Source organism: Equus asinus, chromosome 22, assembly GCF_041296235.1.
Source record: "Equus asinus isolate D_3611 breed Donkey chromosome 22, EquAss-T2T_v2, whole genome shotgun sequence".
NCBI classification, from domain to species: Eukaryota; Metazoa; Chordata; class Mammalia; order Perissodactyla; family Equidae; genus Equus; species Equus asinus.
The window spans coordinates 57,489,423-57,505,520 of record NC_091811.1 but is presented as its reverse complement, the minus strand read 5'-3'; the positions used below and the strand labels follow the sequence as shown (position 1 = coordinate 57,505,520).

Here is a 16,098-nt window from a genome sequence, read left to right as displayed (position 1 = left end):
ATGAATGGATGTAAGGGTGGGGTACTATAATTAGGAAACCAAAGGCCAAACAGGAATGACTGTTTTGACAGAAATGTCTCGTATGGGGAGGTTTCCATTTATAAGGTACCAGTAAGCCCAGTGATCAGGACAAAGTGATTAGCCCTAAAGGGCAGAAGTTGAGCATAACTAAGGCTGACGGTAGTGAAACTCATTTAGAAGACTGTGTATTATTCTTTCATTTTAGCAAGGTTTCTTTCAGTAAGCCATTATTGCACTCCATGAAGCTGTGGACTGAGGCTGGTAAGGTGGGTAGGGGGAGTGGTGAGGCGTCTCATCAAATGCCTCGTTTAAGAGCCCAGCATTGTGTATTTTAAGAAGTGACATAAGTGGCTTGGTCACTATCGATAATGTCTGGAACTCTGAAGGTAATACAAGTGTCTTGTTCAGGCCTTGTATTATGGCTTCAATGATGACACATCTGGAAGGTTAGGTGAGTAATATTCCCTTATAAGTATCTACCATGGTCAGAGAATAGTAAGTGTCCTCTCTAGAAGGGATCAGTGACCCCATGAAATCTATTTGCCATTGGCTATGGGACAGCCTGCAAGGAATTGAGCCTCATCAATTATTGAGGCAGTGGCACGTTTTCTCTCATAAGGTGCATTGGTTAGTTACTATGTCATCTATGGCAGAGGACAGGGGAAATCCCTTTCATTTTTCTTAGGCCTTTAGAACAGAGATCACTCTATGGTCTGATATTTCATGGGCCCACCAGGCCAACGTTAGTGGCATTAATCTGAGGCTGTGCCAGTATGTTTCTCAGAAATCCAAGCCAATTTATTAGACTGTGCATTGTAGTAAGTCTCTGAAAAATGAATTTTTGTATGTGGAGAACACACGTGACCTTGAGTAGTATTTTGGGTATCTGTGAGGCAAGAAATTCCCAGAGTTCTTTACCCCAGTGGAGGGGCAGAAACACCCTGCATGAGGAATTGTTGCTGCCACTGGCCAGACCAGATGACTATACTCTTTATTGTGAAGGGGCCAGTTGTTGACCAGGACATCCTCTAGTGCCAAGCCTCTAGTGCTGACCCTTGGGTCTCATCCTTGATCAGGGGTGTCCCAGTTAGGGAAGGGAATGCAGCAGCTCTTCAGTGGTCTCCATCACATATGATGGCAGTACTGACATCTATAAAGTATACAAACTCCCTTTCCTGATCACTTAGTTGATCCCAAGGAGCTCCCCAGGTGGCCACTGGATATGGGAGAGGGTGACCTCTTCAGGCACCATTACATCCAGCAAAGGACTGAGGACCTGGAAACAACTTCCTCCTGAAGGTGGGATATGTCAGAGGGCCCAGGTTTGGCTGTAAAAGCAGCATGTTCATTTTCATAATGAGGTGTCTGTAGCCATGCCAAGTTTGCGGGGTGCTTCCTCAATGACCAGAGGCATAACGGACAAGTGGGCACAGAGAGTCACAGGCTCAGGACTTCTGAAAGAATTTATCTGAAGAAGGGCCCAGTATGCAGCCAACAGTTGCCATCCTAATGGTGCGTGGGGTGCAGCCAAGGAAGATAGCTCCTTGCAGCAGAAACCCATGAACAGTTTATGGCCACAGTGGTTGATCCAAGGACTCCAGGATGAATAAAAGGAGGTTGTTGAAGCCTCTACAGTGAAGGAGTCTCTAGGTGGGACACTAACGTGAGTGCCTATTTTATTGCAGTTTTGACAGATTCTAGAGCCTTTTGTTGTTGGGTGGCCCATTCAAAGTTAGTAACAGCATAATGGACTTAAATAAAATTTGTAAATAAAGAATACGTTGCCTCTGAGGGCAAAATGCCACAGTAAGTGCTGAGTCTCCTTTAAAGTAAGAAGTGCTGATTCAAGTGAGAGTCGGTTGCTTACAGCATCAGGTATGAATCATTCCTGGGATGACGAGGAATGTTCAGAAATTTTACTGAAGTAGCAGGGCCTTGAATTTTACAGGATGCAACGGCCCAACCCTGATTGGAAAGTTCTATGACAAGTATATCCTGTGAGAGTGCATCTTTTGAATTTCCATGCAGGAGGAAGATGTTCTCAATACAATATCATATCTGTGTTCCTAGATAAGTTGGATGTGCTTAAGATCTTGCCTGCAAAGTTACATGCATTGCTAGGCCATTGAAATATCCCATTGGGAGGCAAGTGAAAATGTTTTGCTCCTTCAAAGGTGAAGGCAAATTGCTTCTAAAGGCAGTAGAACTAGTCATAGAATAGGACATATTAGCCAAATGAATAACAGCAAAATATTTTCTAGTTGCTGATTGGATGGAGTATTAATTTCAGTAATATTAGGTATGCAGGTATTAATGGAGGTACCATGGCATTAAGGTTGTGGTAATGCACTGTGAAGTGACATTGTGAAGGCAGGGGTAATCCACTGTGGAGTGATATAAATGAATTATATCAGGTTTGAACACTAGCTAAATTGGGTTATTAAAGGGAGAAATAATAGGAACAATGACTAGGCCAGGCATACCAATCCTCAGGGGTCTCACGTCATTGCTCTCAGCTTCGCTAACCTCAAGGCTGGGGCAGATTCTCTCATGGAACCTGTATCATGGTCTCTCTGGACCTTCTCTCCTCAGTGGTATGTTTACAGCTTGTTCTCACACTTGTCAACAATTGAGGTTCACTTGCATCTTTTGAACTAGGGTCCACAGGGCATCTTTAGCTTCTTCAGGAAATTGATCCCCAAGTACATGTTCCAAAAAGAGCAGATAAAACCTGTGTCGCTCTGGCTAACATAGAAACTGCAAATAAGCCCGTACTCTGCCTTCTAAGGACTTCACAATAATCTCCCTTAGAACAGAAATATTAAGGAAATTTCAGTTTATTAGATTCCTCACTTCTAATTCTATCATTGCTGGTGCTAGGGGAGGTTTTGCTTCTTTGTTTTTCTTTTTTATTACACATGTGAAAGACCATGTCTCTCAGGAACTATGTTTGGCTTCAGGTTTGGATTCATAGAATGGAAGGTAATACACTTCCTTCTTAGTTAAGCTCCACAAACTTGGGAACTTCCATTAAGAGAAGGCACAAGCGGATGGGAGCCAACAGAAAACATGTTACACTTAATTGTACTCAAATACTCGCATGGCTCATCTCAACTTTCGCTTACCTCTTAGAAACAACAAGATAAATAGCCCACTGCAGTCATTCAGATCGTCAGGAGTGTGAGCACTGTATGTTTTTAAAGTCGCTGGTGTTATTATTCTATAAATGTGGATCATGAAATCAATCAATTGTGAAAATCTGGATGAAATGCAATACTTGCCAAAGACCACAGGTGAGTACAAACAGGGAAGGGAGGGTTGTATTGGATCCAGCTCAATGTTCACCATCACCTGATGCCTCCGAAAGCTGTATGGAATAATGGGGGGGATTGACAAGAATGATTGTCAGGGTATGATTTTTCTAGCCCATATTCATGTGAATTAGAGGGACTGCTTACATTGTCTTTGTCTCTTAATCAGAAAACTCTAAAGATGCACACAGGACCAACACCAAAGTTTGTTTCCTTGAGGATTAACAATTTATCTACAAAACACTCTGATTTCTGTATGGCAAGAATAGAGGACAGGAAAGCTTGAGGCATGACAAACTGTCATCCTGAGTTTGCCATTGAGGACTCTTTAAGAATTTGTGCAAAATCCACTCTGAGATGCTGCCTGTGGGTCTCTCAAGATGTCTTTTCTCAGAGATATAGCCCAATCACTGCCTCGGAGACTGTGAACATGGCAGAGAAACAAATAAGAAAATGCTAATTAATATGATTTATTGATGCCTGGGCCTTGTTCATGTAGACAAAGAGGCTCACAATATACAGTGAGATATGATTGAACCAAAGATCTTAAAGTCCTAAAGCCCTATTACAAATTCATCCTAAAAAAGAACTGGGGGTGTATAAAAAAATCAATTATGTGTCAGGATCTTCAGCATTATATGCATGGGGAAATTCCCATTGGTTTCTGAAACAAAGAAGGCAGATATTTGAACAGTAATGAAGGTGAGGATTGATGGCAGATAGCCAGTGAAGCATCAATTAGTACAGGGAGGGGAAAAAAGACCAGAGAGGGAAAAGGGCCAAGGAAGGCAAAGGAAAGCACAGAACAAGAATCAGCTAGAGATGTTTCTACCAAGAGCACAGAAGTAAGAGAGATTAAGAGAGTCAGAGGAAAGTGACTTAAATGTGGAGATTTCATAAACATTTTGGGAGGAAAGGATAGGTTCAAAAATGTATGCTTCTGAAAAAATTTTGAGTAATTATTCTGTAACAGATTCTATTAAGTATCTAGAAATAGATTGATCTGAGGAATCACAAAACCTTTAAGAATAAGGTCACTTACTTAGAAGATATGGGGCTTCCATGGAGCCAAGTCCCGTCCAACGGATGGTTTGGGCCAAATGGATAGCGAGTAATATATGACCTGATCCTGTGGATTACAATCAGCTTTATCTCTCCCGCCTGAGAAACTTTGGTTTTCATTATTCTCACCTTTTCCCTTTAGCTCTACTAAAAGTCAACAATGAAAAACAAGACCACGTTTACTGAGTTCATTCTGATGGGCCTCACAAACCAACCTGAACTCCAGGTGGTGATATTCATCTTTCTGTTCCTTGCCTACCTGCTAAGTGTCCTAGGAAATCTGACCATCATCATTCTCACTCTGGTAGACCCCCACCTCAAGACCCCCATGTATTTCTTCCTTCGGAATTTCTCCTTCTTAGAAATTTCCTTCACATCCATTTTCATTCCCAGATTTCTGACCAGCATGACAACAGGAAATAAGGTCATCAGTTTTGCTGGATGCATGACCCAGTATTTTTTTGCTATATTTCTTGGGGGAACAGAATTTTACCTCTTAGCTTCTATGTCCTATGACCGCTACGTGGCCATCTGCAAACCCCTGCATTACCTGACCATCATGAGCAGCAGAGTCTGCATACAACTTGTGTTCTGCTCCTGGCTGGGGGGATTCCTAGCTATCTTGCCCCCAATCATCCTGATGAGCCAGGTGGATTTCTGTGCCTCCAATGTGCTGAATCACTATTTTTGTGACTATGGGCCCCTCCTGGAGCTTGCCTGCTCAGACACAAGCCTCTTAGAATTGATGGTCATCCTCTTGGCAGTTGTGAATCTGGTGGTTACTCTGCTGCTGGTGACACTTTCTTATACATATATTATCAGGACCATTCTGAGGATCCCTTCTGCCCAGCAAAGGACAAAGGCTTTTTCCACTTGTTCCTCCCACATGATAGTTATCTCCCTGTCTTATGGGAGCTGCATATTTATGTACATTAATCCCTCTGCAAAAGAAGAAGGTGCTTTCAACAAAGGAATGGCTGTGCTCATTACTTCAATTACTCCTTTATTAAACCCCTTCATTTATACTCTAAGAAATCAGCAAGTGAAGCAGGCATTCAAGGACACCATCAAAAAGATTGTGAAGCTTTAAAAAACAGACTACATTTCAATGTAAATATATTTCACTCAATTAATATGTATTGAGTGTCTACTATTTTTCAGGTGCTGAACTGGCCTTTGAGGATAAAAATATGAAAGGCACAAGAAATATGTCCTAATTTTGAGGAATCTACAGTGGAGTGTGGTGCAAAAGTGCATAAACTATAAATTTGCATGATGAGTTTACAAAAATAAAATAACTTGGTAAGTGTTACTAGAGAAAGATGAATGAAAATCCATAAAAAGGACAGTTGGAAAGAGTTAACTTTTCTGGAAATGATTTGAAATTTTGGAGGCAAAGTATATTGCTTATTCAGTTGAATAGGGAGAGAAGAATTTGGAGTGAGAAAGAGAGGCCAGATCACGAAGGAACTTAATTACAAACTGTGTAGTTAGCTGGACATTGGTGAGTCAGAGAAGTGTTGAGTGAAGAAGCGACATTAGCAGCGTTGTTTCGAGGAACTCTAGCACGGGCGCTGCTCTTCAAGGAGCCCTGGAGACTGTGCTTCTCTCAAGATGTCGATAATGTTGATTCTCCTTTCCTTTTTCATTTATCTTTAAACTGTAGCCATCTTGCCATCTTTCCATAAAGGAATAATTTTTAAAAAGATATACATTGGTCTACTTTCCTCAACTGGAGCAAAAATGCTCAAGATTTTGTCAACTTACACGTCCAACTTCAGAAGTTAGTTTTACAAGAGGTTTCTAGAGGCAAGATTAGAAGCCTCTCACTTCTCCTAGACAGGCTCACTCGTTGCTTTTCATAGCTGACATCTTTTTAACCCACCGCCTGAGATATCCCACTCTCTTTCTTTGGTAACTTCTGATGAATTTTTTTTCTATTGTGATTTCATTTTCATCTTTTTGTTTACTTTTGTTAGATATTAGAAAGGACAAATTCTGTGATATTGCTCAATTCTTTACATTTCCCCAAATTTTTGCCTTTGTTTTTAGCATAAGCTATAGATGCCTGTTTAATAAAGTGAAAAAGAATATAAAATATCAACACAGTTTAATATCTAGAATGTTCCAAATTGTGACTCTTAGCAATCAACTGAGAATAGACTTCCCTACCAAGAACTCCACACATGGATCCAAGGTAACAAGTTGAATTTGAAGGTGGTTGTAAGGCCTCAACTTCAATGGTCCGAGGACATTTTGGAAATCTGAGCACTTGCGCATAGTTTAGTTCTATCCTAAAGCACTGTAGAACACTGGTTACTGTTTGGGATACAAATGGAACGTCACCTGGTGTATTCACATGCTTTATATATGGTAAGAATGTTTAGTGGAATGCTACTTCTTCGGCATCTAAGGAACAAGCTGGATCGGACTGATGACGGAAAAAAATTTCCAGAACTACAGAAAATATTGAAGAGTGTATAACATTTTTAATAAAAGGTCTTTTACATAAAGCCACTGCTGTTTTGAACATTGGGGTATCTTTGGTGGCTAAGCCAGAGATTAGCGCTGACTTTCAATTTATTCCAAATTCATTGAGCTACTATTAATTCACAGAGAAATATTCTTCAACAGCCACATCTGAATCATTAAGATCCCACCAATCCACATTTCTACCAAAACCTATGATGAAGTGGAAGACAGTGCCATAATGTGCTTAAAAATGCAGGCTTTAGTTCAAATCCCAGATTCTCAACCTTCTACCACAGTCTCCTTGGGATAGTTACTGACCTCTCGAAGGCTTGCTTTTCTCAACTCTAAAATGTGGATAGTAATAGTGTCTATCTTGTGGGATAGTTTTGAGCATTACACGAGATAATAGGTGTAAAATATTTAAAAAGCCATTACTTATTGTGTTTAATAAATGATATCCATTATAACAACATGATAATAGTACAGTACCCTTTTAAAGAAACTAGGTCTTAACTGGTTAGACTAGGCCTTAAATTGATTGATTTAGTATAACTTGGACTGTAAACATGTTGGCTATTCTACTTCAAATCCCTTTCTAGCAAAGCCTGTTTATTTCCATTACTCTTGGGTCCAGTTGCATCCGTGGACAGCCAGATCAGTGAAGGCCTTCCGCATTCTACAGATAAAACAGATCAGAACACTTGGCAGCAGGTTGTTAGGACTGGGCTACCATCAACTCCCCGTGCCCTGCATATCTCTGAGTATGCTGAGGCAAGGAAGAAGAGTACTTGGTATGAATCAAAGTGCAAGAACACTAGCCAAGTCTTGATCCAGCCTTCATAATATAAGCATTTAGAAATGAATTTGGGAAGGAATTCATCACCTTCTAAATGAGCTTGTCCAAAGACAAGTCATGCTCCCCTGAAACTGTTCATCTAAGCTGGCTTTGCGTTAATGCATACTTGGCAGGTACTCCATGTCCTAGCTAAGCAAAGGAATGAGGTTAATGATTCTGCAGTTGGGCTCTTGAAATGTTCAGTGTCAAAATGTGTAAATGTTTGGGGTTTTATCTCTCCTAGCACCACTGCAGACAAGAATCAAAAGACGCAGCTTTACCCGCCTGGCATTCTGAAGATGCTATCAGAGCAGAGCTAAGTGAGGAGATAATAAAACAACCGGAGCTGGTCTGTCCCTCTTGGGCATTCGTTCCTCTCTCCTCTCTCCCTAAGCCCCCAGAGGTTGTGGACTTACAGATTCCAAATCTAAACAGGTAGTCTTCTCCAAATGCTGTGTCTTGGAACCAGTTTAAAATAAAATTCAAAAGAAAAAAGAGAATTTTTCAAGAAGCCAAATAAGGTAAGAACAGTTCTGTAATGACTTGGGCTCTCTGGCCTTAGGATCATCTTTTCCATTTCTTTTAATTCATTCAGAATGTCACAAACTAGGGCTTAATCTGCTCACACATATCACTAGACAGTATAGCTGAAGCTACACAGAGGTCATGAGTTCAGAAGTCAAAATAATCACCCATCTGAGGAATAGATCCACTGCAGGAGTGGAGAGGGGACATGATCACACACCAGACAACATACGATACAAAGAATTATTATTGGAACAGAAACATCAAGAACTTGAAATAAGTATAATTTATTCAGAAAGATAAAAATCACACAGGTAAAAATAAGGACAAAACACATAAAGAACTAGGTAAAAAGTACTGTTGAAAAACATAATAATTGAAATAAAGAGCAAAACAGGTGAGGCTCATACCAGGAGAGAGAGAACCAAAACAAAAATAGTGATAAATTGTCTGAGAACAGAGATCTGATAAACTCTTAAAAGACAACAGAAAATGATAAAGTGATTAGATGGATAACAGAAAACAAAAAGAGATTAGATTAGGCAGATAGAAACAAGAGCAGATGCCAAATAAACCTAGATAATAAGAGTTACAGGTGAAGAGAAGCGGGAAGGAAAAAGAAGGAGTTCCTTCTATAGGAAGTTCCTTTAATAGGGAAAAATGGATATCTCTGAGTATGCTGAGATGGGATAGGTAAGGAAAATAGACACCTTAAGAAATCAGACATTTAAATGTGACAACACTTCAGAAGGATTGCCATACAAAGATCGAATTTGACAACACTTTTGAAAGAAATACTCAAATAAGAGGATAAATAAATCCAGAAGGATGGTGCAAATAATATGAAACTTAAAAATGATAATATAAATTATATTAATCATGTAAAATATACTTTTATCTTTTAAAAAGTAAGACCCAAATAAGAATAAAAAGCAGAAGATCTATATCCATTGCCAGAACTAAAATTCTAGAAAACATGTATATGGTGGTGTTTTGAAGAAAGTCCAAAGTAACATACACAAAAAAATAATAACATACTTGCTGTCATCCAAGAAAGAATTAAAGATATAAGTTTAAGAAATCCTTAGATTAAAATGACTAAGGATAAATCTTAGGGTATCCATCCTGAAAATAAAATAGAATTTATAACTTTTAAATCAACAAAATAAAAGTATTCATCTAATGAAAGATACAGATAAAAAAGTAATAACAAGTAGAATAGATGAATACACAGAATAAGATGGCAGAAATCAGTGCTACTAATAGGAATTATAAAAACAATATATCAGTGTATCCCACAATAAAAAACCCACAGATCCTCAAATTAGATTAAAAATAGAAATAAATAAATCCATCAATGTGTTGCATATAAGAGACACTTAAAACAGGATATTAAAAGGTTGGAAATAAAAGGAATGAATGACATCACCAACACGGCAGAATAGGCTTTCTACTGTCTTCTCCTCGAAGAATACCAATTTTGACAATCACTCATGGACAAGAGTGCCTTTGTGGAAGTCTGAGGGTACACTGGAGAAATTCCAGCAGACCACGGGAGCAGAAAGAAACACTGGAGATTGAATGTTTGAAGAGGGTGAGAGGAATAGTTTCACTTTGCCCACATCATCCCTCCTGCAAAGTGGCACATCTCAGTGCCAAGAGAGACTCTATAGGTCCATGATTTCTCATGTGGGAGAAAGTGAGAGTGTGTAAGTGAGCGCCTTGCTTCCCCAGCTGTGTGGAAACCACCAAAGAGGTACATTTTTTTTCTTGCCTCATCCAGAAATCCGAGTTGAAAACTGCAAGATTAGGTAGCAGTGAGCAGCCAGGAGAGTAGCAGCCAGGGCTCAGGGGGAGCACCCAATGGGAGGTGGATCCTATAACCACTTTGAGGACTCCACCAGGAAGCCCACCCAGGAGTGTTTGGGATCCCTCACCTGCAGATCCCCCCAACTTATCCACAGGCACCCCCAATGTTCCACGAGCCTCCCACACACCCTCCCAGCCTGTGGCCAGCTCCCTGTGCATTCCCCTGATGGTGGTGAGAGTGAGCCTTTGCAGATGGCTTGTTAGCATGTGCAGAAAGCTGGCCTGACTCTATGGGACTGGGAGAAAGCACACAGCCTTGAACATTCTGGCTTCCATTGTTTCTACCAAGAAGTATGCTGTCCTTCTCACGTTTTCTTACTTTTATGTAGTAAGATTTTTTTGGGGGGCTGGGGTGGTGAGAAAGATTGGCCCTGAGCTAACATCTGTTGCCAGTTTTCCTCTTTTTGCTGGAGGAAGATTGTCTCTGAGCTAACATCTGGGCCAAACTTCCTCTATTTTGTATGTGGGATGCTGCCACAGCATGGATCAATGAGCGGTGTGTAGGTCTCCACCCAGACTCCAAACCCATGAACCCTGGGCCACTGAAGCGGAGCATGTGAACTTAACCACTACACCACGGGACCGGCCCCTGCGTGAGGATTTCTTGAACCTGACACCAAAAGCATAAGCAACAAAAGCAAAAATAAACAAGTGAGACGACATCAGACTACAAAGCTTCTGCACAGCAAAGAAAACCATCAACAAAGTGAAAAGGTCACCTATCTCAATGGGAGAAAATATTTGCAAATCATATATTTGATAATGGTTAATATCCAAAATATATAGAGAATTCATACAACTCAATAGCAAAAAAGCACAAACAATCTAATTAAAAACTGGGCAGAAGATCTGAATAGACATTTTCCCAAAGAAGGCATACAGATGGCCAACAGGTACACGAAAAGATGCTCAACATCATTAATCATCAGAGAACTGCAAATCAAAACCACAATGAGACATCACCTCACACCTGTTAGAATGTCTATTGTCAGAAAAACAAGAAATAGCAAGTGTTGGTGAAGATGTGGAGAAAAGGGAACCCTTGTGCAAGGTTGGTGAGGATGGAAACTGGTACAGCCACTGTGGAAAACACTATGGAGGTTCCTCAAAAATTTAAAAATAGAGCTACCATATGATCCAGCAATTCCACTTCTGGACATCTGTCTGAAGAAAATGAAAACGCTAACTTGAAAAGATGTATGCATTCCATGTTCGTTGCAGCACTATTTACAACAGTCAAGATATGGAACAGCCTAACTGTCCATCAGTGGATGAATGGATAAAGAGATTGTGGTGTATAGATACGTATACAGTGGAATGATATTCAGCCATAATAAAGAGTGAAATCTCACCACTTGCAACAACATGGATGGACCTCTAGGGCATTGCTGTTAAGTGAAATGAGTCAGACAGAAAAGGACAAATACTGTATGATCTCTCTTATATGTAGAATCTAAAACAAAAAAACCCAAAAAAGAACCTTGTAGATACAGAGAACCGATTCAGATGGTTGGTTGCCAGAAATGAGAAGTGAGGGATGGGAGACATGATTGAAGGGGGGCAAAAGGCAAAAAAAAAAAAGAGAAGAAAAAAAAGAAAAGATTTTATTCCTGGGCAGCTTTTAAAATTTTCTCTTTATAACTAGTTTTAAGCAATTTTTAAAATTGTTGTACCTTCATGTTTATTGTGGTTAGGGTTTGTTGAGACTCTGGTCAGTGGATTTATATTGTCCACCTTTTGAATTTTACAATATTTTTAAATATTTTCACTCATTTCTTCAAATATTTTTTCTCTCCCTCCTTTCTCCTTTTTTAAATGAGACTCTAATTACACAAGACATCAGGCCTCTTAAATTTGTCTCACTGTTTCCCTGATGCTCTTTTATGTTTTTAAAAGTTTTTTCTTTGAATGTTTTATAGAGGAAGATTTTACTGCTATTTCTTCCAGTTAACTAATTTTTTCTTCTGCAATATCTAACCGATGTTAAAACTATTCCGTTGGTATTTTTCTCAGATGGTGTAGATTTCATCTCTGTAAGTTTGACTTGGATTTTTAAAATAATTTTAATGTTTTTACTTAACCTTTTCTTTCTTCTATATTCTTCAAAGTGTGGAGCACAGTTACAATTACTGTCTTAACTGTTGTATACTGTTTACAGTTATAACTACTGTATTTTATTTTAATTGTATCATCTGTTTTAATTTTAATCTATTTTAATTGTATCACAGTTTTGGGGCTATTTATATGTATTGATTGTTCTACTCACTATAGGTTGTATTGTCCTGCTTCTTTCCATGCCCGATGAGTTTGATCATGTCAGCCATTATGAATTTTACCTTCTTGAAGTCTGGATGTACTTGGGTGCCTGTAAAGATCCTTTAGGTTTGTTCTGGTATCATTTAAATCACTTGGGAACAGTTTTTCTCTCAGTTTCTGTGTTAAATCTGTGTTAGAATGGACCAGAGCAGTGTTTAGCCTTGTGATTTTTTTGCCCAATGCTGAGGCAAATCTTTCTGAGTAATACCCAGTAAACTATGAGAGTTTTAGTTATGTTTGGTGTGAATAGGAACCATTTCCATCAGTGTGGGCTCAGAATATGGTTGTTCGCAACCCTCTGGGTGATTCTTACCTCAGTCAGGCAATTTCCTTACGAGTGTATCATGATCAGCACTCAGAAGAACGCTCATGATGGGCTGTCTGTAGATCACAGATATCTCTCTGTGCCTCTCCCACTTCTCCATACTGTCTTGTGAACTTTAGGCTCCCTGGACTACCACCTACACCTTCCCAACTCTAGCAGACTGATGGGCTCCACATGGGTCCCCCCGACCCCACACTGTCTCCAGGAAGTAAGCTGAAGTAATCATCTCTCAGGGATCACTGTCCGGCATTGTCTGATGTCAATTATCTGGAAAACTTTGACTTCATATACTTTAGTTGAATTTTTAGTGGTTTAACCTAAGAGGGCATATATGCTCCCTGTTACTCCATTTCAGCTTGAGCCTATTATCTTTCTGTGCTCTTTTCCTCAAATCAAAACCTTTTCAAAGTCCTAGATATTTGAAAATCTAGAGTGACTAACAATCATAACTTGCTGCTTTGCTTATTTTAAATATTCCTGTAAACACTTCTTTTCTTTGGTTATGATTAAATTTTTTCTCCTCTTAAAACTCTTTCTGTTTAGCAGCATTGTATGTTTGGTCCCTCACCTTATGGATGAAACGAGTAGTGCTCTTTGCTACCTAATAGAAGTTTATTATTATTTGCACTGGGTGTTTCTGGCAGGAGTATCAGGGAAGGCCCGTAGGAGATAAGATGCCATCCAAGATCTTGCCATCTAGCCTAGACATGGTCAATCACACAGTAAATGTTAATTTGCAGAAATATCCATAACATTTTGTGGCCCTTCTATAAGTAGGTGGGTTTTGTCACCTCTTGAATATGTGCTGTTTTTATGACTTGCTTTTATCAAGTAGCTGCCGCCATGGAATATTTTAGTGAAAATGAGGAACATAACTGTAACTTTGGTTGGTTATTTCTAAGCATCTGGGGAACTTGAAGAAAGAAAATGATCATCTCAGGATTTTAAGTTCTCATCTCATTATGAAAAAGGAGTCAGATAACTATGACTTCCACAAAAGAAATTAATAATTCCTGTAGCTCCAGGACTGAAACCCTTGAAAACCAACCCAAGTCTAATCTTGTGGATGAATTCATTTCTAGGCAAATTGAATTCACAACCTCCAGTGTTTACTAGAGGGCACATATGGGTAGATTCCATTGAAGCCCCATATTCCGCTTAACCATCTTTGCCAGAGAAGTCGACATTTATATCCTGTCTCAAGGGTTTGAGCTCTTCTTGCCTGAAGAAGAGGTAATGATATAATGACTTCTTTTGAGGTAGATTTCTTGCAGGAGAATGCTGAATTCGTTCAAGATCTACCCTCACTTTATCTCATTGCTTGGGGTCCAATAACCAGACTCAAGTTCAAACAGACTCCAGGGCATTGGGTACAGTATGACCTGGAAGGAGGTACCACACGCACCTAAAGAATTTCAAGACAGCTCGTTTATATCAACAGAAACCTGAGGAATATCTATGTGAATGAATCATTAGAGTTTTAGAATTAGGGTAAAGTGAGAAGAAACAATGGATTGGGTTGAATTTACTGATGTGAATGCTGATCTCTTAGGTTGCTGGACGTGACTCTACTTGGCCCAAATGTGTCCTACACTGAATGAAATTGAGATTTCAGAATTTCCTCCTTTTGCTATTGAGAAGGCATCCAAAGACTTAAGGAGATTGAGATACTGGAGCAGATTTATTATGTAAGACTAGCTCATCTACTCTCCAACAACACCCCAGGAAATTCCAGACATTCAGATTCCATTCCATTCATCAGACATTGAGAAATACGTTGTTGACGGGGAGCCTTGGCATCCTGAAGTGCTCTGTAGTGACTATTCCCTAAAGTCCAGGGATGACATTGGGAGTTGGTGCTATTGAAAAGGGCTCCACGAATTCAATGGGATGAGGAGACCCTGGCCTGTAGGCGTCAGGTGGCAGCACTTATACTCAAGAAATAAGATAAGCATGGTTACTATAGTGGCCAGCAGAACTGAGAGATTTAAAATCCAGAGACCTCTGGTGTTGGCTAAATGACCATAACGTCTCTAGGGACTGAAATAGATAGGCAACCAGAGTGGGGAAAGGATCGTCTCTTCACTAAGTGGTGTTGAGAAAACTAGATATCCACATGCAAAAGAATAAGACTGGACCATCATATTACACCATACACAAAAATCAGCTCAAAAGGAATTTAAGACAAGCATAAGACCTGAATGGATAAACCTCCTAGAAGAAAACATAGGGTAAAAGCCCCTTGACATTGGCCCTGGCAATAATTTTTTGGATATGACATCAAAAGCTCAGAGCACAAAGCAAAATTAAACAAGGGAGAATAAATCAAACTAAAAATCTTCTGCACAGCAAAGGAAATAATCAGCAAAATGAAAAGGCAATTCATAGAATGGGAGAAAATATTTGCAAACCATGTATCTGATAAAGGGCTAATATCTAAAATATATAACCAACTCCTAGTACTCAATAGCAAAAACCTCCACAATCCAATTAAAAAATGGGCAAAGAAACTGAATAGACATTTTTTCAAAGAAGACATACCAATTCTCAACAGGTAGAGGGAAAGTTGCTCAATATTATTAATCATCAGGGAAACGCAAATCAAAACCTCAATGAGATATCATCTCATACCTGCTAGGATGGGTATAATAAAAAAAAAATATATAGCATGGGTTGGTGAGGATGTAGAGAAAAGGGACCCTGATACTCTTTTGGTTGGAATGTAAATTGGTATAGTCATTATGGAAAACAGTATGAAGATTCCTCAAATAACTAAAAATAGAACTATCACATGATCCGGTGATCCCTCTTCTTGGTATATACTTAAAGGAAATGAAATCACTATCTCCAAGACATCTGCATCCCTATGTTTATTGCAGCATTATTTATGATAGCCAAGACCTGGAAACAACCTAAGTGTCCATCAAGTGATGAATGGATAAAGGAAATGTGATATATATACATATCTCACAAATATTTTTATTTATATTTTATATTGTTTATATATCTTTATATCTTTATATTGTATTAATATTAATCATATTATATACAAATACAATGATTTATATATTTTATATATTTGTATTTTACATTATATATATATATATATAGTATTCAGTCTTAAAAACTAAGGAAATCTTGCCATTTCTCAACAACATAGATGGACCTTGAGGGCATTATGCTAAATGAAATAATTCAGACAGGAAAAGACAAATACTGTATGATATCACTTATATGTGGAATCTAAAAAAACAAAGTGCATAGGAACAGAAAACAGATTGGTCGTTGCCAGTGGTGAGAGGTGACGGGTGGGAGAAATGGGTGAAGGTGCTCCAAAGGTACAAACCTCCAGTTATGAGATA

At 39.1% G+C, this 16,098-nt stretch overlaps 1 protein-coding gene across 1 annotated transcript; it reads left to right on the top strand.

The window, feature by feature from the left end:
* Window positions 1-4,554: 4,554 nt before the first annotated feature.
* On the top strand, window positions 4,555-5,484 carry LOC106822843 (olfactory receptor 6C4). The gene has a single exon (XM_014828204.3). The coding sequence runs from the start codon at window positions 4,555-4,557 to the stop codon at window positions 5,482-5,484; it is 930 nt and encodes a 309-aa protein (XP_014683690.2).
* The last annotated feature ends 10,614 nt before the right edge of the window (window positions 5,485-16,098 follow it).

What these genes read in the sequence shown, in the direction of transcription:
- LOC106822843 (XM_014828204.3), top strand. Translation starts at nt 4,555, where the DNA reads ATGAAAAACAAGACCACGTTTACTGAGTTCATTCTGATGGGCCTCACA.